Raw genomic sequence first — 24,516 nt, forward strand, 5'->3', positions numbered from 1 at the left:
GGGATGGCAGGAGGATTGCAACTTCCCATTATAAAATGAAGTTTTGAGCCCTTATATTTACAGAGGAAACTCAGAGTAATTTCCCCAAGAACTTGACTTGAAAGGACAGACTCAAAAGTGGAGAACTTGGAAGGAAATAATAAGAACTCCACATCTCATCAGTTTAGGGATCCCAGATCATTGTTTTGAACAGTTCAGATTAGCAATATTATAAAAAATGACTGTGATTTTTGGGTGCCTTTATTTTAGGCCACCCCCTGTGAAATACTTTACAGGAACATGTGCACTCGTGCCATGATTTCAGTTTTATTAGAAAAACAGCAATACCAGAAGAAAATCTCTCGCCCAAGGCATATTCCGTATGTTACTTCTCAGTGCTTTATTTTTCAGGCCTGCAAGAGACAAATGCACTTATTCTATTAATAAAGCCTGTGACTTAAAATGCACTTCTACCCTGGAAAAAATAGAAATGTGAGGTTCTAAGTTCATTTTCCATCAATAGCTTCTACATGAAATTTGTTCAGATTACAAATGAAAAGGTGGTGTTATTTTTCAGACTGTGTGCCCGTAGGCCTCAGCCTTGTCTGTGAAAGCAGCCTTTTCATTCTCATATGGAAATCACAAGAAAGAAGGCACAGATCCCCTCACATGCTTCGTTCCGCCTCTGCAAGGTGACTTCCTATTTTTGTAAGGTTCACAACATTTACGGCTGCTACAAAGCCTCATTTAACATGTATATAGAGGGCAAATCCTGATAATTAAAACGCGCTACGACTATTCAGTTAAGGGGATAAAAATACTATTTCCCTGCTTTTATTCCCTCATTGAACGCCAAAGTTTTACTACGAATGTATAAATACAATGATTTTGTTCTTTCAAACCCCTCTGCCATCCAGTAATGATTTCATAACCTCCCAGTTCTCAACTCTCTGCCTTAGCACTAAAAAGTAAATCTCCCCATTCACATGGCGGATTTATTGCCTTTGTGAACCTCGCATTACCCTTGGTATTACTGCAGCTCAGCTCACAGTCCTTGTTTTTACCAGAAGCTTTAGACAAATGTCATTAGCCAATAGAGGATCCGGCATGCACTGGGGACGATGCATTCATCCTGGGGCCTTAAGCTTTGTGAATAGCAGAGGTATAAATAAAAAATAAAAAATAGGTCATTGGTCTTCCAAATGCCACCCTTGCAAACAGAGGCTGGGAAATTCCAGCTAGAAGGGCTGCGGAAAAGGGCAAAAATAAGCATCTGGTTCCAAAGAAGTTCCAAAGTACTGAGGAGTTTTTTGGGGTCAATGTGGAAAGTCATCGTTTTGAGGGGGGAAGAAGGAGTAGAAGCAGGGGGCAGGGGTAGTGTTTTTCTGAATCACTTGCAGCAAAATCTTTTTAAAAATCACCAATATAATAGGATTAGGAGGGCAAAGGTTCTTAAAAATTAGTAAAATTGGATTGAGAGAGCAGGTTGGTAGGGAAAGACTAAATTAGATGACAACTAAAAGCATGCTGCAGTAGCTGTATTTCATCTGGCTGATGAAGAAGCCAGTCCTGCAGTCCACCCCTGTATCTCAGATATATCTACTTGGTGCTAGGGAGGGTGTCCTAAGCTTACATACTCGACTTAAATACTTAATTCAGTGTTAATTTGGAGAGATTTTTTGGATACTTTCCACTACCGCTTTTCAGTTACAATATTTAAACATTTGAAATAGTCTGTCTCATCTTCTTTTGCTCCTTTTTATATGCTGAAAGGATGGCCTTAAAATATCATAAAAAGGCAGAAAATGGCCTACCAGCATATGACATAAAATGAAGTCACAAATGATCTTGTGGACCGGCGTACTACTGTGGAGAGTTCAGTATTACAACATGGCAATATTGGTTTATTGCAAGACTTGCACGCTTTTTGCATGTTAACTGCATAGCAGCTTTGCTCCATATAACGCAACTGTACTGTTCGTATTTATTCAGCCTAGTGGTTCTCCGTGCTGAAAATTAGCACCCACTTGCCTTGCCAGTGACAGAAACAACAGGCTTATGGGATCGCGGTAAATTTTCAGCTCTATGTCCAAGTAGGTAATACCTGGACCTTAAGTATTTTGATCCAAACAAAATCAGGGCTCTTCCGGCAATTTTTGGTGTAAATTTTTCCCTTCCTTTTCCCTTTAAGAAACCCTTTTGGGGTATAAACTCTCTAATATTGCATTAGTGTGACAGCATAGCAGGGCTTTCAGCTTCTCTCTTGAGGCTGCTATTTCTGCTACTAATAATGATACAGTCCAGTCTCTGGTCTCGTTTGGGTTGCTTTTCTCATCTCTCTGCTTGCTGGAAGTATGCTCACACTGAGGTAGTTGCATTTACATTAAACTCAGCAGTGTGAGCATTAAAGCAGACCATATAGTGGGTGCATATGAGCTAGTTTCGGCGTAGAAGTATTACAGTTGCATTTATGTGATGTTTTCTGACATAGCAGACATTGCTGAGGGCTAGTAAGCGTCCCCAGCTGCAAGCTCACAGGGACACATGGATTGGAGCAGGGGAACAGAAGACCTAGCGATAGATGGGGAGAAGGTACTATAATTTTAAGGGAGCTTAGGTACTAAAGGGCTGACCTGATTATCATCCGCAGCAAGGGAGAATCAGAGCTGGCCCTGAATTACGTCTGCATGAAACTTAATGTCACTGAGAGAAGACTTAGTACCTGATGACCAGTCTTGTCCCCTTTGAAGTCAGTAACACGAGCTGTGTCAGGCCTAAAGGACAGGAGATCGAGAACATCGATGTCTTGCTTGACTGAAATATGTGCGGAATTTTGCAGAAGATCTGTGAGACTTGGTAATTTGTCTCTCCCCTGGGATACTCCCAAGTATGAAAGTGTCTGCTGCTCCTGAAAAAATAAATGTATAATTGCATGATCGGCTGATGATATCAAAGTGAAATTGCTAGCAGCCTTCTTCCTGCCCGCCCTGTGTTTTTCTAGCATTAACATTCTAGCTTTGTCACCTCTGATCAGGGGAAGATAAATCCTTCCTTTTGTAAGGAGCAGAAACACTTTCCCTCAGTACATAGAATAATGGCCTCTTCTGTATATTATTCATATTCCTCTCTTTGTACTTGTCATTTCTCTATATCCTTGGTCGTTGTATACGCCATAACTCTTAGTGGTTTTATCTAAGGCCTTTCAAATAAGGAAGTGAATGGCTTAGGAGACGTATCGAGGTTTGCTAAGGCATTAAATAGAGTGGCACATGTAATGTGCAAGTCCAGTACCACCACCCTCCGTGGCTGCTGAGCAACCTCGTCAGCTTTCTGGTAGATGGGGCCAGTGCTCAAACATCCCTCACAATGACGGACTGGTTGTTACTGTAACAAGAGAAGGCTCATAGACCACGTTTTTCTCACCTATTTCTAGAAGTACTCTGCAGAATAGCATGGAAATAGAGCAGGGGATCACTGCAAGCCCACACTGCTTTTCTTTGATCTTTGGCCCAAAAAAAGAACGTGCAGCAACTTTGCCAGTCCTGAGCATCTGAAAGTTATGAATCAGGTGCCCCCAAATTAGAAGGGAGTAGGGGGAGGATGTATAATGCTGTATATTAGTGGCCTTTTTGTTCAATGACTGCTGTTTGAACCATTATAATGTTTTCATGACGTTTCCAACCTTATCTCCACAGCCTAAGACTCTTGTCTCTAGAGGTGGCTTTAACTATAAACAGAAATTGCACAGGGGGTTGGAGAACTTCAGAGAGCACGAGCGAGGTTCTGTAGCCGCACTTCAGGTCTGATTGCAGGGGATGCTCTGCGTGTGCTCACCTATCCATGCATGTGCTTGTTTACCCAACGCTTCATTTGGATGTTACTGCTCTGAGGCAGACAGTGTTGGGAGTAGCTGCTTCAGCATTTTCAGATAGCAAATCCTTTGTTGCTGCTGAAGCCTGTGCAACCCTAAATCAGGTGCTTGTGTTCTGCCCTGTCATATGCTATTTAGGTCTAGTGCTTTTCTGCTGCATCAAGCTGAAACAAAATGATTTTCATCCCTGCAGTTAGTAGCTGGCTGCAGTTGGATGAATGGAAATGACTTTGGGGGAGAGTCATCGAGGGGAAGAAAAAGACTCCCCAGGAGATGATAAAGGGAATGTGATTTATGCTGATTTGTAATCCTCACAAAGAGAAGGAATAAACACAATGAGAGTTACAAATGTACTGATCTATTTTATCTTGTGGGTGTTTTTTCTTGTTTTAAGTATATCATGACCTTAATATCTGCATCCAGGAACAAGCTGTTGCCCCTGGCTTTCACCGACAGCTGGTTTTCTTTTGATGCATCCCAGAATCTTCCTGCTGATTCCTGCGATATGTCAAAGGAGCTCAGTGGTTTGTTGACCTCTCAGGACTTCACTCTGTTCATTACGGCTTCAAGAGTCCACAATTGTCCTCGAGTGCAGGCTCAGCCTCAGAGGTGGGGAAAAAAAAAAGTCCATAAAAGGTCCTGCTGGAATGGCTGATGATAGCCCAAGGGAACTGTTGCCCCTGGGCATGTTCAGCAATGGTTGTTGAGATAATATTGGTGACCTAAATGGTCCTGGCAAATTAAAGGTGTAAAACCTGGTCCTGTAACTGTACAGCACTAAACAGAAGGCTTGTGGTTTCTAACGCACAAACATCTGCCCGCTCTACTCCTAAGGCAACCCTGTCTCCATACAAAAACTTTGCAGCCTTTTGAAAAGGGCAAACAGTGCCTTGTTTAAAAAAGTGTCAAGTCACGCTTTTATTTTGATTGCAGTTCTTATTCCCTTTCTTTCTCGCTGGTGAGTTTCTATAGGAAAAGCCCTTCCTTTGATAGTCTGTAATTAGTATTAAACATGGCTTTGACAGCCCTCTGTGGGCAGAGAAAGCAGAGTTGGTTGAGATGCTCTGCAGCTGTAATTGCTGTTACAATTAGATACTTGAGCCTGGAGTAAGACAAACCAAACATACAAAAGGGAAAGCAACTTCCAAATGAATTGCTGCCTGAGCCTTTGCACCTAATCCTTTGGTGTAACAGTCCTACAGCTGGACAGGCTCATTTCTCTTCTAGTTGATACTTATTCCTGGTTTGCTGTAACAGGAATTGGACACCACTTACCTAATGTGGAAAGACTTTAAGCGGCTCCCTTTGTTGGGATATGTTAGTCAAGGCTATTTAGATCCAGCCAAGACAAGTCCGCTTTCTGACAGTGTATCCCAAAGCCAGAAACCGGGTGTCCCGAAGAGGAGCAGGTAACTGATTAGGAGGGACAGCAGGCGTAATCATGAGGTGGAGACATAGTTTCTCCACTAAGAAATTGTGTAGGAATTGAGAGAGATTTTTCATTTAACTTAGCAAATTATTTTAGACACGAAAACTTCCCAGTCTAAAGAGGACCCCTCATTGTCTGTGTTTTTATCATCTGGCAGCCTCAATGAATTGGCCATGAGTCCATGCTTATTGAAAACAACTGTATCATTTTTTTGGCATGACGTTTCTTTTGGAGAACAAAATAAAATAAATGCCTTTGCACTGTGATGTGACACAACTGCAAGCTGAGGTCAGACAAATAAGAAGCTGAAGATCTGGGACTGGATTCAGGGTGCCCTTTGAACACAGCTAAAGGAGAGTAGGGTTGGGTGGGTTGGAATCTGAACTGTAACTCAGTGGTGACTTGGCTGGTTTAGTCAAATTTCTAAATGGAAGAGGAAGGTGAAAATAAATGTGAGAGAAGGGAAAAAGGAGTGTTACAAGAGGAGATGCAGAGGTATACAAAGCCAAGGGAAAACAAATGTGGAGGGACAGACATGGAAAGGACAAAGTGGAGAGAAACAAGAAAACTGTGTGTATGAGATACTCTGCGTGTGTATCTGTGGACAAGTGTATACATGCACATACAAGGTAAAACCCACCAGGTTTTGAAGTGTTTCTTAATGATTAGAAAATTATGTCTGTCTCTCTACTCAGTCACTTCTGGAAAACAAGAGAAACACTGGTTTAAATTACAAAAGAAGCTGCAGGAGGTAGTTTTCTACCCGTACTTGAACTCCCCGAGCCACATCCTATCCGTAATTTATTAGCGTTGCTTTCTTGCTCCTGAGCCACATGAGCTTCCATCACGTGCCCTGCCTGCTGACAGTGCCCGCTGGCTCTGGCGGGCCAGGTGGTGACCTCATGGAAGCCCATGTGTGCTTCTGATCTAAGGCCCTTGAGGTCAGCAGTAGTAGTTTTGCTGACTTACTGCAGTCTCGGGGACTTCAGATCTGTACCTAAATACACAAACTACCAGCAACTGCCTCAGGGCACAAGGATTTGTGCTATTGCTGGGTAAGCTTAAAGCATGAAAGAACCCAATTTGGAGGCTGTAGTACAGATCACTGCCAGCATTTACTAGATTAAGACTCAATTCAAACATAAAAGCTAGCAGTTCTGTCTGCTGTATCCCCCTAGACCGTCTTAGTAGCTTTTCTATCACACTCTTGCATGCAGATTACAACATAAGGTGTGCTTGTTCTGAAACAAAATCAAGAATAGCAGCATTGTTAATATGCCTTCAAGTGACTATATGCAAGTCTGAGGGTTATGATGAGCAAAGCAAGAACCGTTACTAAATATTGGAGTCATGGTATGAGGTATATAAAGGAAGCATGTTGCCATAATTCTTGTTTTATTCTACAATTATCTTTTTTTAGCAGTCTTTCCACTTTGTTGATTGCACTTTTGGCACTCATCTGTGCCAAAAGTTTGCCCCTGGTTGGTGCTACTCAGCACTTCAAAAGAGAGAGGGAGAGGAGGCAGGACTAATCGGATGGAAGCACACGTTATTATAGCACCCGCTGAGTCAGCAAACTCCCTGCTGTCTGGAGGGAGTTCTCTCCAGTGCAATGGTAAAATTGCTCCATCCTTGAGTCAACTCAAGTTAGACTAATTAGAGTACAAAGGAGGCAGTGCTGCATCTTGGCGATGAACCACGTGATAGTCTTTTCTTTCATCGTTTGTACAAATACCTAGTATAGTACATAACATTTGAAACAATTATTTGACCGAATAGCTCCTCTTTCTCGATGATTTAAAGACACTTGCCCCTTCCTCTTTCTAGCAGTTGATCTCAGCAATATTGTATTTCTCTAAGGGAAAAGGCAGCAACCCTCATGGCTGCATGGCTGATGGCAAAATTGTATTCATAACAGCTGCTGAAGGGTGAGAGTGGATGGGATTAAAAACACAAAGGGACTGCATGGGAAGATTACTTCAGAAAGTCACTTGGGGTCTAAGTAATAATCCTAATAAGCACTGCAAACAGTAAGTATTTTCCTCAGCACTGCTATTGCTCTGCCAGCTGTGGGAATGTCACAAATACGCAGCTTAGAGATCTTTTTGTAATAACAGAAACTGCATGTAGTAGGGAATATAATCTCGAAGCGTTTACTTATCTAAAAAGTGTCTCTGGTCCTATAAAATAGGTCTGTGGAGGCAACGAGCTTGCATTTAGCATCTGCAGCTGAATCTGCGCTCTGGCTTCACCCCGGTAGGTTTTCTGTTTACTCAACACCGATCTCTGTCCCTCTCTCTGCAAGCGTGTGTTGGTGCGAGGCAGATGCTCATTCCAACTCGCTTTTCAACGGACAGCAGAGCAGACAGCATGATGTCCAATGTGTTCTTGTGTAAGGAATAACAGTTCTTTATAAATGAGTGCTCACTCGGATCCTGATCCCATAGCAAAGACTTTTCAGGGACTTTACCTAGATGTGATTATGCATCAGCTTCTTTCAGTTCCGTGCAGAGTCCATGAGATGGATCTTTGACTTGTACCCATTGGTTATTTTGAGTTTCAAATCGTAAAAGAGCCTTCTACTCAGTCACTTTTTAAGGAATTGGAAAGGGTGAATAAGTCACAAGAAAACCGCAAACTGACTGTCGCCTAGTCAGTTAAGGTTAAACATGGAAAATGCTTAGTATGAGGAGCACAACAGTTTTAAAGCACTGCTGCAAACACCTCTCAGGCACCGTAAGACTTTGGTCTTCTCCTGTAAGAGCTTCCCTTGCATTTCTTGTGAACCCAGGTTTTTTGCTGATTGCATGAGTAACAGGTAAAGGGGGGTTGAAAAGAGCAGTCTTTGCCCTTGTGTTTCTGTGCTCCCAAATTGTATGTTCCCATCTGCTGATTAATACTTACATTGTAAACTCTGAGGAGGAGGAGGTCTTTCTGCACCATACCTGGCCAGTGCTTATCACAAAGGGATCGCCATCCTTCCTAATAGGAATGGATTTTTGTATTTTGGAATGCCAGCCTCGAGTGTTACAAAAATATTAAGGATTACAAAAAGAACAAATATGGGGTTCTTGTTATTGAAAACACTAATTCTTCTGCTTTTAGTTTTCCCTCTTCCCTGTTTCATAATAGCTGTAAGGATTCCATCCAAATGATTCTGGGAGCTGAGGCTTAAAAAAAAAAAATCTAAACCCTGCAATACTTCATGTAAAAATGTGGGAGTTGATGACAGCTGCTATGTCCAAAGAAATTCTTGAAGCTGTGGATTGGGGAGTTAAGAAAAGGAAGGTGTATGCTGAACTGGAGTTATTTGGTGCATGATTTTGCTTTCTTCTGCCTTGGACCATCTTGTCTCCGATCTTGTTACTGCTCTGATAATTGGAGCTCAATAACAGTGGGTTTGGCACCTAAGTGGCCCCACAACTGCAATTAGCCAAGGTAGAGGGCAAGTAGAGCTTCTGGTAGCCATGGCAAGAGCTCCCCTGTGTTCTGAGCTCGTGTGAGCCTTCTTTAGGTTTCAATACTCCACCTGACCACTGGATTTGAGAACCCTCAGTAATATCTGGGCTGGAATGTCATTGTTTCTCTGAAGGCAGGATGAGCTGGAGTTAAATGCAGTAGCAGCTCCCTGACAGCTTCTGTGAATGTCAGGAGTTTACAGTGTTTATCTTTGCTGGAGGCAGAATGTTAGCAAGTTGTAAATTCAGACTGGGTTTCCTTTCAGCTTGGAAGACAAATCCAGATCCTCTGTGTTGTGTAGTTCCCTCCTGCTTTTATTTTTTTTATATATATATATATATATATATATTTCCCCCCCCCCGCCCAGTGCTGGAGAACACAGTTTTGCCATGAGATATATTAGGAGGTTAAATTACTATCTCTGTGACTTAAGTAGTGGTATCCAAGCATCACAGAAAGCATCTCTTTTTCCTTTTCTTTTAAAATAAATAACAGGATACCAGACACCTCAAGAGGACTGGTAATGCTAACAAAGAGTTAACCACAGAAATCAGCCCAAACCAAAGAACTCTGTGACTGAACATCCCAAAGCACATTTGATTTCTTTTTTTTGGGGAAAAAAAAATACAGCTGACAGCATCCACCTTGTGCCTTGCAGCTGAGCTCTTCAAAGCTTCCTAATGGATCTGAAGCACCTATGCCCATTGAAATAAGAGACAGCTGATTTTCCCGGTGTCGCAGGGAATTTTAGTTATGTAAGATACACTACAAAAGAAGAGCACCTGAGCAATTTTGAATTCCAGGATTGCTCACTGGCAATGGAAGGAATTTATATAATTTTGATGGACAGTGAAGTCACCAAAATAGGCAGTTTTGGGGAAGCTGAATTTAGTCCAATTCAGCTGACAGAGGAGGTTTCAGAAATACTGATATCTCTCTCAGCTGCTCGCAGAATTACACCTGTAGTCAAGAAGCTTAACCATTCTGGTTTGGAGATTCTTAAGGATTTGATTACTGCATTTTCAAAGTAAAATATTTCAATTTGTTTTTGTTTTGACATGACTTTTTTTTTAAAGTTGTTTTAAATAGATCAGCATTCTAAGAAGTGAAAGGAAAAGGGGAAGGGGGGAAGAGCAAGGACTAAATACCTAGAGATTAGGTGTTTTGACATTTTAAAGGGTGTTTATCTTTTTTTACAAAAGCTGTTTCCCGAAGGCCTTTTCTCTGTACTCCATGAGAAAGAAAATGCCTGAAGGAGAAAAGGTGCTCTAAGGGAGCAAGATCTTTGCTTTTACTAATGGTTAGCCCATGTTGTAAATCTAGATATCAAAGAAAACAAAATTCTTGCATAGGTGGCTCTTTGGACTAGCCTTCTTAATAGGAACCAAATCTGAAATACTACTATTAGCAGTAATTTATTACCTAATAAATCTAGTACCTACATTCCCCAGTTGAGATGGGGGTTTCTTTTGCTACTTACCTATACATATGGCTTGTAAATGAAAACCTGTAGAGCAAAGAGGCGGCCACGTGACGCACAGGTGGAAATCTCCTTGCTGGGGTAGGATGGAGGCAGACGGGGCTCCCGTGGCTTGTGGGAGTCATGCAGGAAGCCTGGAGCTGATACCTGAGCCCTCATATTCCCTGAGCAGAGCTGTAGCCGCTTAATCGCACTTACTCTGTCCGTGTATTTTGCAAATTAAAGGAGCATATTTGAAAGGTTGACACGGCTAACCAGGTCATATTCTTCTGTTCTGCTTTTGGCTTCTCAACGTGGGCCAGCAACGAGGCTTTTAATGAATATCATTTTGCCAGGCAGATGTCTGTCCTGTTCATTCAGAGCTGCGGTGAGATCTAGCAACTCATTTCACATGGAAAGATGAAAGGAAAAAGATTTACTTAATAAAACAAATCTTGCTTAATTGCTGTGGTTAGTCTCCTGCCTGGGTTTTATGGGTTCCTGCAGCTGGCTTTAATCTCCTGATTTACTCTGGGAACAAAGAAGGAAAGCAGTGAACTTAAATCATGGCAGGAAGAAGTTGAAATTTTTTTGGCAGAACTGGGGAAGGTTAGTGACTGTAAAGTGCAGCCCAGAAACAGGCCACCAGGAGAGGCTCCCTGGGTTTTGGGAGATACAGTAAAATAATTTCTTACGATGTGACCTTTACAGTCAGTAATGTCAAGGGCTTCTACTAGTCTGGGCAACTAAGGGAGGATTAGCAGAGAGTTGCAAGAAACATTGAGGCTCCAGAGAAGACTGACCAAAAGGGGTCAGTATTTGTTAAGTTGAAACACCAACTTGACAAATATGAACAGATGAGGATTTACGTGTGGAAATGCAGAGGATTTAGCACGAGCGTCCTCTCCCTTGGCCAGCGTGGCGAGGTTTGGCATGCCCACGCTCGGCTCCTGTGACCCAGGGACTACCTTACAGATGAGCCGATCCCCCTGGTTAGGCTGAACCTGCATCTGGCTCTAATATTTACGTTTTGAATAATTCCTAAAGAAAAGTCTTCTGGCACAGCAGCTTGGACAACAGATGTGAGCTGAAGAGTCTGACTGTACAAAGCAGCGGTCACTGATCTAAACCCAGACTGCTCTCAGATCAAAGTACAGCATGCCGAGAATAGCGTGGCATTTATGAGGAGCACAGAGGATGCAGAGCTGAGTATAACCCTCTGAAAACAAACAGTCTAACAGGAACCAGAAGGTTTAGTGTCTGGAAAACTATTCCAGATACTATGAAGCTCGCTGATTATAGGAATTTAGTATTGATTTAGCTTTTTATTCTTTAGTGCAGCCTTGTCTACCCAAGTTGCTGGGTAAACTTTCTGCTGGCCTGCAGTTTGACAATACGGCTAACCCCACGTTAAGAGGTACCTGCTGCTGGTCCCCCCTCCAGGAAGGTAAATCATCCACTGATCAACGCTACCAACTTAGCTTGCCGGTGCGTCAGCTGGGTGCCAGTGCCAAGCTAAAGGGAATTAGGGAACCGTACAGCCAGGGGCTCCTCATCAGCTTCACGTGGCGTTAGCCTACCTGCAACTTCAGATTCTTCCTTTGCCGGTAGATTACTTATCTGTATCGCACCATACCCAGGCAATGCAGCCCTGCTTGGATCTGTGCTTTGAGGATGGCTTTCTCTGGAGTAAGAGAGGTGCTGGTCTCTAGGATTAGCATACGTCAGCAAAATCATACAGCATGTGAAGAACTGTGTGGAGTACTCGGGCAGTCTGCCCTCTCTGTAGCACTGCTGCAGGTGGCAGAACCCTTCCATGGCCATAGCAGTTTTGCAAGATTAAAATTTAAATTTAAATAGGAAACTATAATTTGAGCTCCTGAAATCGTAAGTCACATCTTCAGCTCTGGCTGTTACTGATTCAGTTGCCTTTCAGTTACTGTCTTTATCAGCTGTGTAGTATTACGTCTAAATACTGCTGAGATGTAATTTGAGGACAGTGAAATGGAACAGCTAGATTTTCATCTGTAGTTATCAGAATGTATTAATTAGAAGCGTCATTTCTAAGTTTGACATGTTAGGAAGATAAGGGGCTAAATGGAAATCCTTGTATACAACTAAAAGCTTCAATTTGGAAATGAAATATTTGCTTGGAAATTGTACATTTACACCAGTGCATTTGCTGTGAGATTGTGTAAGTAAACGTTTTTGCTTGGTCTTGACAAAAATTAAGTAATGATTTCTGGGTAAGCTGCTGAACATTTTTTCTGTAATGTCTTTGAGATGCTGCTTGTTCTGCATGCCAGCAAATTGTTTTAATTCTCCATTTGAGAGATTTAAAGAGAGACATTTATTTTGAGACAAAGCTGAAGCAGAGATTTCCTGTGCTATGAATTAATAACCTTAGAAGTTCAAGCAAGAAAGTCTCACTGTTCTGGCTACCATGTGTTCATAAAGCTTCAAAAACCCGTTCAGATGGAGTCCGCTATCCAGCGTGGGATTGAAGCTGACCTCTGGTATTCTGTGCCATTCTTAATGATGGTCTTTCTTTCATCTTTCCATTGCAAGGTCTGCTTTTGTCAAAAGATCAAAAACTGTGCTTGACTTTCAGCACATAGACAATCAAACTCAAATAAATGAGCTGCTGCCCATAGGTTTCGTGCATGTGTAGGTGGCTTGCTTAGCAGGGTCTGTGTTTAGATGCACAAAAAGGAAAGGGTGATTTTTGTTATGGGGCAGCAGACTTGGGGCCTTGGTTTAGTTACTGCTACCATAGACAGCACGTAGCCGAAGAGACGGAGACAATTTAGGGACACCCACAGTAAATACAATAATTGTCTAGAATGGGAGAGGAGGATTTTGACTCCACTTTGGGTGGAAGTCCAAGCTGAAAAGTTATGGCTGGTGGATATTTTTAGGTTGTAGAGCTGTCCGGAAAAGCCTCTGTGTGAGGACAACCATCACCTATTCGTGAATAAGCAGACATGGCAAAGGGGAGAATTTTCCAGCTGGAGTAGGGAACCATGCACTAAGGAAACCTGGAGTACTTGAGCTGTTTGTCATCTCTGCCTATTGTCACTGTACCTGCCTCCCTTAAGTCAACGTGGTAAATGTATATATACTGCATAGATTAGGTGGGTGAATACAGGAGACTGTCAAGCAATTTGGCCTCCAGGTCCTCGGTCTTGGGGTTTATTGAGGTAGTATAACTTACAAATTTTTATGTACAAAGTTGGCACTATTGATTTAAAAAAATTAATATTTAATCAGAAGCATACAACAAGGTCAACGAATCTTTGGTAAGGAATTAAATAGGCTTTTCCTTGCTAGCACTCAAACACTAAGTAAATAAAAATTTAAGTGAAAACATTTGTAGCATATGCGTACAGACTGCATTTAAAAATGTATGGCGCTCAGTACTGTCTGGCTTAATTCTGATTCATCCATTGACCTTGTTATATAAAACTTAATGCCCTTTTTAGAGGGAGAGTTGCAAACTGTGCTTCTGCATATTTATTTAGGAGGTTCAATCTTCTGGGTGTTCATACCCTAATTCCAGTGCTAAGTGCAATCACAACATTGATTTTTCTCACTAAACATAACCTACTTTACCCTGGGATGGAATTTTTTTTTTAATGGGCTTTATATAATGGCATATGTGAAAACCACTCAACTTAATGCCCCATCCTGTAGTTAATTAACAAAATGGCATTGTAGCCATGGTCTTTCATCCTCTGGCAGTGTATTTTACCACTAACCTTGGCCACACAAAATGTCTGTCCTAATTAACAGGAGCCCAGGTATTGACTATGTCAAGCTACATGGTGGAAAGAGCAATTTGCAGCTGCTGACAAAGTTCTAAGTCTGTTGAAATTCCAAACATGAGGAACCTCATTTTGACTGACGTTACGCCATTTCAGAGCCCATCTCAAGGAGCAGCTGGAGAAAGTATCTAAATGATCAGGTTTTACTTCTCTCCAGTTGCTAAATAACAGTATCCTAAAATACATCCAGACATCTCCTAAAATACATACTACCAAAAACATATTGATAGACTTACACAGATTTCAAGATTGGTGGTAGTGTTTTCTTATTAATGAAATGTTTATTTATTGTTCATTTATTTGAACTGTAATATGCTGGAAAACTTAATGGGACTTAGAGCTTTAATGAACCTTCAGTAATGGATTTGATTCTCCCTTTAAATTTTCTGTTTTCATTTCTGAGTAATTCAGCTGAAGGCATTAGAGATGCATCAGGTTTGTGCCAGTTTTACTGGAGCAAGACAGTAATCTGTGAAGCTCCATGATGTTTCATGTTACAAATAAGAGAATTAAGCACTTAGCTTTTATACCAAGAAAAAAAAGGGTTTCTTTTTTAATGCCTTAAATTAATTGTGTTTTGTCTCCCTGTTGAAAAGCTGCAACAAGAAGACAAGTACTTTCAATCATTCAAGACTATATTTTTAAAGTGTTTTAGTGTCTAAAGATGCAAAAAGACCAGTTTTAACAAGGAACTTAGGTGCTGAGTCCTCATAAATGTCAAGAAGATATCGACATCTTGTTAGATGATGATTTCTGCTCAATAGCTAACATTTTGTGTTGCATAATTATTTTAGAAAAATACATTTGTCACCATGTTTTAGCCTCTTTGCTATGGTGAAGCTAGCTCCTGCATAGAGGCCATGATGAACGTACTCGGGTGGTGTGAAGTTAAGCAGCCCTTTGCCTTCTCCATCCAATGCTGAGGCCAAGCTACTCACAGAGCCTTGTAATTCTGACTGGCATCCTGCTCCCCACGTACTCATCATCTTGTGTGAGTCTGGGCTGGTGGAAGTTTGTCCCTCAGTGTCTTTGGAAGAGAAAGGCTGTGTAAGTATCTCTATTTCTCATTCCTGATGCTTTGTAATAGAACTGAAGATCAGCAGTTTAATGTTCTGCACCCTAATAGCACCATTTATACAAATGCACCTTAACTAAGCAAGTGCTCTTTAATTAACCCTCCATACAGTTATTGCTGATGTTATTAGCATCACTAAATAAATACAGTTAACTTTTCCAGAGGACGTAGCAACTAACAGTGGCAGAAACTTCCATTCTATAAGAACATCCCTGAGTTACAAAGTCTTGTCTTAGCCAACAGCTGGATTCTCTCCAGGCTGGAGATTTCAAACAGAAATTTCCTTGGGAATCTGCCACAAAGGGGGAATTGTCAGGCAGAAGAACAACAACCTGTCCACTGATATCTAGAATAATATCATATGGAATAAAAATGGTTATTTAAGAAATTGCAGTGAAGTATTCCTCTGTGCAATGATGAAGCACAAATTTGTCTTGGTACAGATGAACAGAACCTTCCTGAGTCGTCTGTGTTGGGACAGATTCCTCTTTGGGAGAAATTATTGCCAGAATAGAGGAAAGAACCTTGAGTGCAGGTTTTCCTACAGGTTCAGTCTTAATCATAACTCCAGCCTGTTGTTGGCAGGGAAAGAACAGGGAAAGGCACACAGTTAGCTGGTTTTGTCCAAAAAAAGTGATATGTTGCCTTAGGTCTGCATTCATGATACTGCTCTTATTCACTGATGGATTAGAAACATAGCTGAAAACTGATATATTGAGATTTCCATGCCTGAGCTACATTTGGAAGATCACAGTCCCGAATGACTCGCTTGTAAACTTTTTACAATTGCTGTTTCCAACAGGGCAAAGGTGAAGAAAGGTGTAAACATTCTCAGCGCAAAGACAAGTGACCCCCAGCAGTGGGACGTGAAACAAGAGGTGGGGAATGGTGGAAAGCATTCGACCACAACAGTTATTTGTCAGAGGATAGCACCAAGTTCAAGGAACAGGTATGAAACCTCATATTCTCGGCACATTAAACTCATTTATATCCATGATACCATTCATTGGTTGAAAGACTTAGGGCTCATATTACCACTACTCATAGCTATTAAACCTGTAGCCTGGAAATCTGGAGACACTTATGTTAACTACGGTACCATCTGCTGATCTATAACAGGGCATCTCAGTTTCCAGGTAATAAAATTCATCAGTTTAAATTAAAAAATGGATAGAATAGGCCTGCGTTGGGGTGGGGGAGTGTCATTTTGGCATGAATATCAATATCCTTAATCTTAAAGGTTTTTACTGAGCATGTTTTTTTGGCTTGATAGTTTTGACCTTGTTTCCCTGAGCATATCACAGCTTCTGTGGTTGGTTCATCAAGCAAGCAATGAATTCTTCCACAGTGAACCGCTGTAACTTTCAAGCATTGGTACAGGATAATTCAAACCTTACGGTATTTAGTGTCTTGTATGTAATACAGAAGAATCCCCTTTTGCAAACAGTTACTTCTTGCGGAACTGGAGGTTCCTGTGCTAAGCCATACCCTGGTAACTGTCCGAGGCAGAGCAGCGCGCTCCAGGGAGCACTGGTATGAACTGGCCTGCCAGTGCCCGCTTTCCTCTTCAATATGTTTTTACTCACACTTGGTCTATTTGTTCCACAGACATAAAAGCAGTGCTTTTTCGGTAAGTATGATTGTCTTCCGCACCACACAGTAAAGTTGTATAATGCTGCTTTCAGTAGAAATTACTGTGCTCTTGCTGGGTATCATCTGAATGAATTCTCACACCGCTGCTGTACGTTAGTCCACGCAGAGCATTTTCGTTGTACAGATCCGAGCAATGCTTCCCTAGCTCTGTGCTTGTTATTAGCCTCAAACCTGAGCTCATTGAAGAGTATCATAAAATCTTCAGTGGATGCTGGGTTGGTTATTGCTTTCCAATGCAGTCGGTTTGTACTATCTTCAGGCGCAGAAAACCTGAGCAGATTTTGACATTTGTGTTCTCTGCCTGGTCAGAGTGCCTGGGAAATATTAGACTTCTGTAAAGTGCGGAAATTTCTCTTGTCTTGAGCAGCTCACTGATTCAATGTATTTACACTTGATATCATTGCAGTTAGTGAGATTTTCAGTGGAGAGTTTGGGGAGAAGGTAAAGAGAAAGGAAAAATATATCATTTGAGCCTGCCGGAAGTAAAAAACAAGAGTTTGAAAGGGAAGATGTGGCTTTAGAACAGCATGTGACTCTGAGTGTATTTGCAACTGCAGAGCTGTAATAGTCAGGTTATCAAACCCCAAGTTAAATCTTCTCAATCCAATTTGCATAAAGTCTAATTAACCCATATAAATGTTTTTAGCACTAATTATGCAAATAAAAGTCAATGTTTTAATTAATGCCTCTTTCATTTGTGTATCTAAATAGTTGCAGTCTTCTGAAAGCATGACGAACCTAGGTTGGAATGAAATGTTTGTGTACAAGGAAGAGCTGGATAGGGAAACCTGGGCGTGTGTGTGCCGAGATCCCAGTGGGAAGGCAAATGATGTAGCGGGCATTACAGTTACTGGTGCTCTAAGTGTCACTTGGAGCCCTCTGCACAGAGCACAAATATTCTATTAAGCTAATTTAATTTGGTTGAGAATTGCAAGTCCCTAATGGGATCTTTCTGTGCTGCCACCAGCTTTTTCAGGCTAGTTTAGCAGTGTGGTTCATTTGGGTGATGTGCAGTTCTGTAGCAAGGTCAGAGTAGATGTGAGGTACTGTTCTGGAGTTCCAGCATCAACACAGGCTAATCTCCTCTTGCAGCAAACTCAACCAACTCATAAATATGTTGGCTAATTTAAGCAGAGAGGTGTTTTCCACGGTCTTTGCAAAAGAGCTTCTGAAAAACAAGTGAATGAAAGTTTGTTGTTCTTGAATGCTTTATGAACATTCACACAGCTTGTCAAGAAGATGATAGTGTGATATTTTTCTTTGCATGGCCAGCTATATCTAGCCTAGATCAGAGAATTGACTAGCAGGAAAGGAGAATGAAGGGTCTTCTACAGTTGTGTCTTATTCCTCTGTTGCAACCAGCAGGAGTAATTTGGCTCTCCCCTTTTATTGTCATATGCCCCCAGTTGGTTGTGAAGTACGTCAGAATATCACTTAAATTCATAATAGATTCTCAGTGCATTGGAGTGCTGCCTCCTCCAAACTATTTTGTGGTAGCCAGATAAAACTGCATCCAGGATTTGTTCTGGTCATAATGGGGAGAGTGATGTGTTGAGCTTTAGGCACATGAACAGGAAATTCTGGCCTTTCTCTGTGCTCGTGTTTACCAGGGAATCTTCCTGACGCACCATGGAGAACCATTGCGCTCTTTCCCCTTCGTATCCCTGAAACAAATGCCCATACTCAATAAAACTACTCATTTTCATTGCCACGTTGCTTTTCTTTTCTTGCATAGTTCTACTGTCATTAGTGTATGGATTTAATTACATTGGAAGCACTTTGAAACAAGCAGTTTGTATGTGAATGCAACACCACTTAGCAGCTAATATACCTATCACATCATAGAAATAATAAAATTATTTTAGATACATCACATCAATAATTGTTTACCATTACATTTTGAGAATTTAAGTGGGTCACGCTTTTTTACTTTTTTAAGCAATATTTGTTCTCTTTGAATTTGTGCTGCTAAAGCCAAGAGCCATAGCTTCTTAACTTAGATTTATTCCGAAAGACTTTACCACTATAGCAAGTAACTGAAAACAGCTTGAAATCAGCAATGTTTGTGTGCCTCATAATGCAGTTTGTGCTGAGATTCAAGTAGCTATTGATGAGGATAACAACAGTGTTGATTAGTGAAAACAAGTCTTAGACTACTGCTTGGTCACGTGTTTTCCCTTGTTGTTTCTCGTTTCTGGAGGAAAGCTGGTAGGTTTGAAATGTGTCCTCTGGGTAGATGAATAGATATTTTTGGTTACTGTTATAACCATTTCCATATCTTAGTTTTGCCTCTGTTTGGTTCCAGCCTAAGGCTTGTGTGGTTGATTTATGATGTACCACATCTACCCTGAGAACAGCTTCAGTGAAAGGGCTCGTGTTTGCTGTGTAGTTTATTCTGGATTGCCACCACAGGGTATAAGAGCTGTTCCAAGACAGAGCAAGGGTTATTTTTAACCTAAGTAATTTTCATCGTCCTTTTTTTTTTTTTTTTTTTAATAGCTTAGCTCCACCAGCTGGTATGCTGTCAGCTGTGGGGATGAGAGAGGCGGATTAAGGGTAGGAGCAAGGAGGGTTAAGGGGAATTTCTTAAGCTGGCTTCTCTGCCAAAGCCAGAGCATCGTGTACCTGCGGTGTCAAGAACTAAGCAGCAGCAACTGGGGCTAATCTAGGCCTAACTCCTCGTGCTCCTTCAGACCTGGAAGTGGACTGGAACAAGCTGCCTTCAGTCTGTTCTTGGGCTGATGTTTCTGCCCATGGATGTTGTACGTTGTTTGTGGAGCAATGGAGTCACCCAGTGCTTTTGATTTCTGTCAACCGGGTAGAGAAACTGAGTGTGGGAGAACAGAGAGACATTTAGAAAAACTGACATAATGGAAAACTGCTGTGATGTAGCACTTTATCCTCTTGGCCTTGAACCTTTTGAGAGGCCCGTGGGCTTACAGCTCTCCAGCCATCTGTCTGATAAAGAGGCAGACTCGGGCAGAGTGCTTCCAGATGTTATGTTTATGTTTCAGACTGTGTCACAATCACTTATTCCCCCTGCCACACGCACACACATTTTTTTAGTAGGTTTGGGTTTTGGTTTTTTTTTTTTTAACACTGTCTGAGTATCATTGCATTCACATGGAGATGGCTAATGATGTTACCAGGTTGTGTTTCATATCATCGGGGCATGGAGGAAAGCAACAAAGCTGTTACAATTCTGTGCAGGTCCTTCCTCTGTCTGGCAGCACCATATGCTGCCAAGGGATGTCAGTGCAGTGAATTCTCTTGTGACTGAAAAATAAAAGTAAAGCATGTATGTACAGCGTGCCTCAAACTTGAAAAACTGTAAGCCATGTGGTGAGTGCATCTGGCTATACCTGAAGGTGGTCAGTCTGTGCCCGATATATGGACACAGAGAAGAGTACTCACATTATATGAGCAGGGTGTTATTAATTTTTTTAGAATCTGGGTCATCTTCCCCTGACACAGTTTTGGATCAGAGTGGTTTGTAGAGCTCAGCAGTGTGGCAGCAGTGCCTGCTGACCTCAAAACCTTGCAGTCTGAGCAGAGGACACCGATTTTCACAAGGACTCGGAGGTTCGGTGCTCATGGGTCAGGATTTTTTCGTTACAGTTGTTTATCCTTCTGACTGATAATTGAGGCAGGATCAGAGCTGAGATGGCACATGCCACTACTGTAGCAGCAGATGCTTGGGAAGCTGTATGCATCTTCAGGAGGTCACACCTGTGTCTGCAGAGACTGTTTTGTACAAACTGTAGAGATACTTTGGGAGGAAGACATCAGCAGTGGATTTCTTTTACCATTGAACCCCAAAAGAGAAACAAATTTCCATTCATTTTTGAGAAAGTCACGTATGAACAGGCATTATGGCCTCCTGAGTATTTTGGTTTAAGCATCATGCATATTTTGGTGCAAATTAGGTGCAGTCTTTTAGGCTGCTGGCAAATTACCAGTGCAATCCTCAGAGCTTCCAAGGCAAGTCAGTCCTGTGATGTGCATCTGTCTGCTTAAAATGACACATGGGAATGTATGCATGTAGCTGTCAATAACAGTGTCAGGAATAATACAGATAAACCTTTACCTTCTGCTTTAAAGATCCTTTCCCTCCACCCTTTCTCATCTGTTTTCCCAAATAATTTATCTCTGCCTGCTGTCCTTGCATTTTAAGATTTCTCTCTATGTTAGGATGCCTGCTTCAGGTCAAATTAGGGCACAGATGTCTCCAGTGCACGGTTTAGGTGCCAAAGATGCACTGGACATCTGCACATATGGTGGAGGATCAGCCAGCTGTGCCTTGTAACAATATCTTTTCTAGGGCACGGAAGACCAGGGTTAGAAGGTTGCTTCCCAAAGGAGCCTTTCAGATGGCTCCTCTTTTGCTGCTTTGAATGTCAGGAGTGTTTATCAAAGCCCTGAGCTGGGGAGGGAGGGAGGAAGGATGAAGACAGCCTCTCGTGTCTCTCTCAGGAGTTGGCTGCCTGCAAGAAGGAGGCGGGTGCTCCGTTGCCTCGCTCGCTCGCTCTGCTGCGGTGTCTAAGCAAACGTCTGCACAAACTGCCTTGAGAGGGAATATTGGTTTCTTATGCCTTACTGGGTACTTGTGGGAGCGGGACAACTTGTTGAGCCTTATGAATCCTGAGTGGTTTTGACTTAATGGGCAGCCCTCGCTTGCATTAAGGAAAAGCAAATTCCATGGGAGCGCTCACGGCCAAGGACTCTCACTGAGCCTGAAGGACCCTTTCTTTTCAATACTTTCAGTAATGCAAGTTCAGAAGGATCAAATTTAAGATAACTACAGCAATTGTCATGGCAACAACAGACGTCTGTCTAGCTTTCATCTAGCACCTACCACTGCGAGGCCCTGATCCATAACTAGAGTGTTGGCCCTACCGTAATCCACATAAATAACAATGCTATTATCAGTCAATTGTTTCAATAGAAATTTGTGTTTAACTTGTCATCAGCGTAAATACCTGCTTTCTAACAGATAACGGCTGAGTCAGAAAATCAACAGGGCCTGCACAAGTGTTGTGGAAGATACTAAATGGAAAGTATTTTCTTTCGCAACGTTCTCTCTTCTGTTTGAAATTCAAAGCGATGTATTATAATCTAAAACAAGGGTTTTGAAAGCCTGTTGTTAGGCACTATTGAAATGAATTTTCATGTTGGATTTCAGCAAAGCCAGTGTTAGGCTCAGTCCCAACCATTCAAAAAATACTATATTAGTCTTTATTGATAACTTAACATAGTATTAGCCAAGGAGTAAGGCATTCCCATGAGTTTTCTCTCCAAGAAAAGAAGTTAATTAATAGAGATCAGATGACAAAATGCATGAAATGAGATCTATCCGTAATTGCTACAGAAGTTCCAGCCCAGTCCCAATAAATTAATTTTTTATATTTTTTTGTCTGCTTTGGATTTCCTGGGTCGTTTGGGAAGCAGAAGAGCTGAAGCACCAAGAGAAAGGTCATTCTTCACATATTTCTTGCCCATATGAAAGCATCAAATTTGTTTGCTCAGCAAATCTGTATAGTTTGGAAAAGCTTTTTACATGCTTATCAAAACCAAATGCTGGAGGCTTAGCCAATGCACGCAATAACCCAGCCTTGCTGAGAAAGCTGTCTTGCTTGCCGTCAGTGCCTTCTCTGCTCTCCGGTCAGGTTGGATATATTGTTTTATTTCATTTTTATGTAAATAGAGCGGAGCCCCACACATTTTAAATTGAATAGGATGTGCAGTCCTGGAATAATGGGACAACAGCTTTATATCCATTCCAAACTGATAGGCAGGTTCAATAATAACTGTAATTCCTGATGTCCAGGGTGAGATTATTTTTTGATATCTGACAACATAGTCATTTCTCAGAGAGTGACTAGAAAACATACAGTCTACTTTTCAGCCTTTGACTTATGGCTGTGCATGGGTCTTGCAGAGCTCCCAGAATATGCCGTAGGAGAGGCTGGCTGTTCCATCTTCTGCCGAAAGCTGGTGTGTTCTTGCCTCTTGCACACAGCGATCCCTATTGCTTTCCATTTTAATAAGCTGTAATTCATAGCGAGGTTATCCGTGAAAATCTTGTTCTGATGCAGCACGCTCATGGATTGATACTTCTGTTAATTTTTTTCTCTTTGCACTTTAAATCATGAGTTCTAATTTGGGGTGAGGTCGTCTCTTATCTATCTGTGACAGTTGGCATGGTTTGGATGTTTTAGCAGCTATTGTAATGCAGCCTTCCTTGTGATTTGGAGGCAGTGGAAGATAAGAGACAAAAGATGCAGAATTGGGGTGGGGGGGGGAATTTGTGCATGTGTATTTTTTCTCACACTGTCTTTGAAGCAGAAACATCTGCTGAAAGCCATAAACAGCTGAGTTCAGCAATACCACATCATGCTGCCAAGCAACTCTGCTTTCCTCTGTAACTTTCACAGCAGAGGAAATAAATCAGTCAGGCAATAAAGAATGAAGAAAATTTAGGAAAAAGTGCCAAAAGCCAAACCTTTCTAGAATAAAGTGAATAAGATCTTTGTTAGTATTCGGCGGAGCAAATTGAAATAAGTTTCTTAACACACGTAAGCCCTCTGTACCATTGCTGCTTGAGGAATTCCGTAATAACAAAACTCCTGTGAACTCAAGACACTTAAAACTGGTGAGGAGAGACCTCTGGAAAATAGGCTGCAATCTCATAAGTGAGAATTAGATGATTTTAAACATTGGTCCGATCTGATGGCTCTGTCAGGTCCGTAGCAGCTAACCAGCTGACAGTGGGAGAGTATCATCGTTTATCTGAGACCTTTACATTTCCTTAGAGAAAGCACAATATGTTATACAGGTGAGCCATTTGTTCCTGTACTGACTTACTGAGTTTTACTTTTCCACTTAAAGTTACTTTAGTTTGATGAGTTACTGCCTGTTTAAAGTACAGATGAAAATATCTTCTCTATTTCTTTCTTTTGTTGTATAATAATGGTGACTGCTCAATGAGACAGGTGGAAAATTATTATATAGATGCTAAGTCTTTGTTGTAAGTCTTACAAGTTAAGCAAGGGTGGTAAGAAAACCAGCAGAACGTGGTAACTGCTGACTCGGAGGATTTTACTGCGTGTGGCTGGTGCTGTGGGCTCCTACTCCCCGCTCGTAGCAGAGCTCTCCCTCCAGTCACCGCTCCTGGCTGGCAGCTTGGTTCAGCTCATTAAGTTCTATTCCCAGCTGACCTGTGTATGTAATTAAATAAGTGATGTTACTTGTGTACCTGCAGCGAGGGATAGTTAAACACTACTCCTGCTGCCTTCTTTGTTCAGAAACCACAGCATCTGTCTTTTGTTGTCGAACCTCTCACCAGGCCTAAATAATAGAAAGACAGAACTCGGGTGGTTTTCACACACTGCATTTTTTCCTCTCTTTTTAAAATTCAGAATGAGATTAAATTCATTTCATTAGCCTCTGCCATTATATCCATCGCATATCCTCCAGTTGGAGATAGTTGTAATGAAAAAATAATTTTATAAGCACGTTAAAATTATCACTTTAAATCACTTACATAATTGATACAGGGTTTATAGAGGAAGTTCAGTCTTCATAAACACTTGGCAGACCTAACTGTTGTCTCATTAGCCCCAGTTTTACATTGGTTTAGCTCCACTGGATTGAATGAAATTAATCTACTGATTCTCACTATTGTAATTTAAACAGGATCAAGCCTTACATGATCATAAGATGTTTGTTTAAATTTATTTGCACTATCCAGATCTGTGATTACAAATG

General features: G+C 41.5%; 1 protein-coding gene across 2 annotated transcripts in view; it reads left to right on the top strand.

Annotated features, from left to right (window-relative positions):
* LOC104036388 (transmembrane protein 132C-like) overlaps positions 1–24,516 on the top strand; it is a 225,807-nt gene that overhangs the window by 112,395 nt on the left and 88,896 nt on the right. For both annotated transcript variants that reach the window (XM_075718741.1, XM_075718740.1), the window contains exon 3: positions 15,899–16,045. In XM_075718741.1, the coding sequence (XP_075574856.1) occupies positions 15,899–16,045 (147 nt within the window). The remainder of the gene's footprint in view (positions 1–15,898; positions 16,046–24,516) is intronic.

The sequence above is a fragment of the Pelecanus crispus genome, chromosome 11 (assembly GCF_030463565.1).
Source record: "Pelecanus crispus isolate bPelCri1 chromosome 11, bPelCri1.pri, whole genome shotgun sequence".
NCBI lineage: Eukaryota > Metazoa > Chordata > Aves > Pelecaniformes > Pelecanidae > Pelecanus > Pelecanus crispus.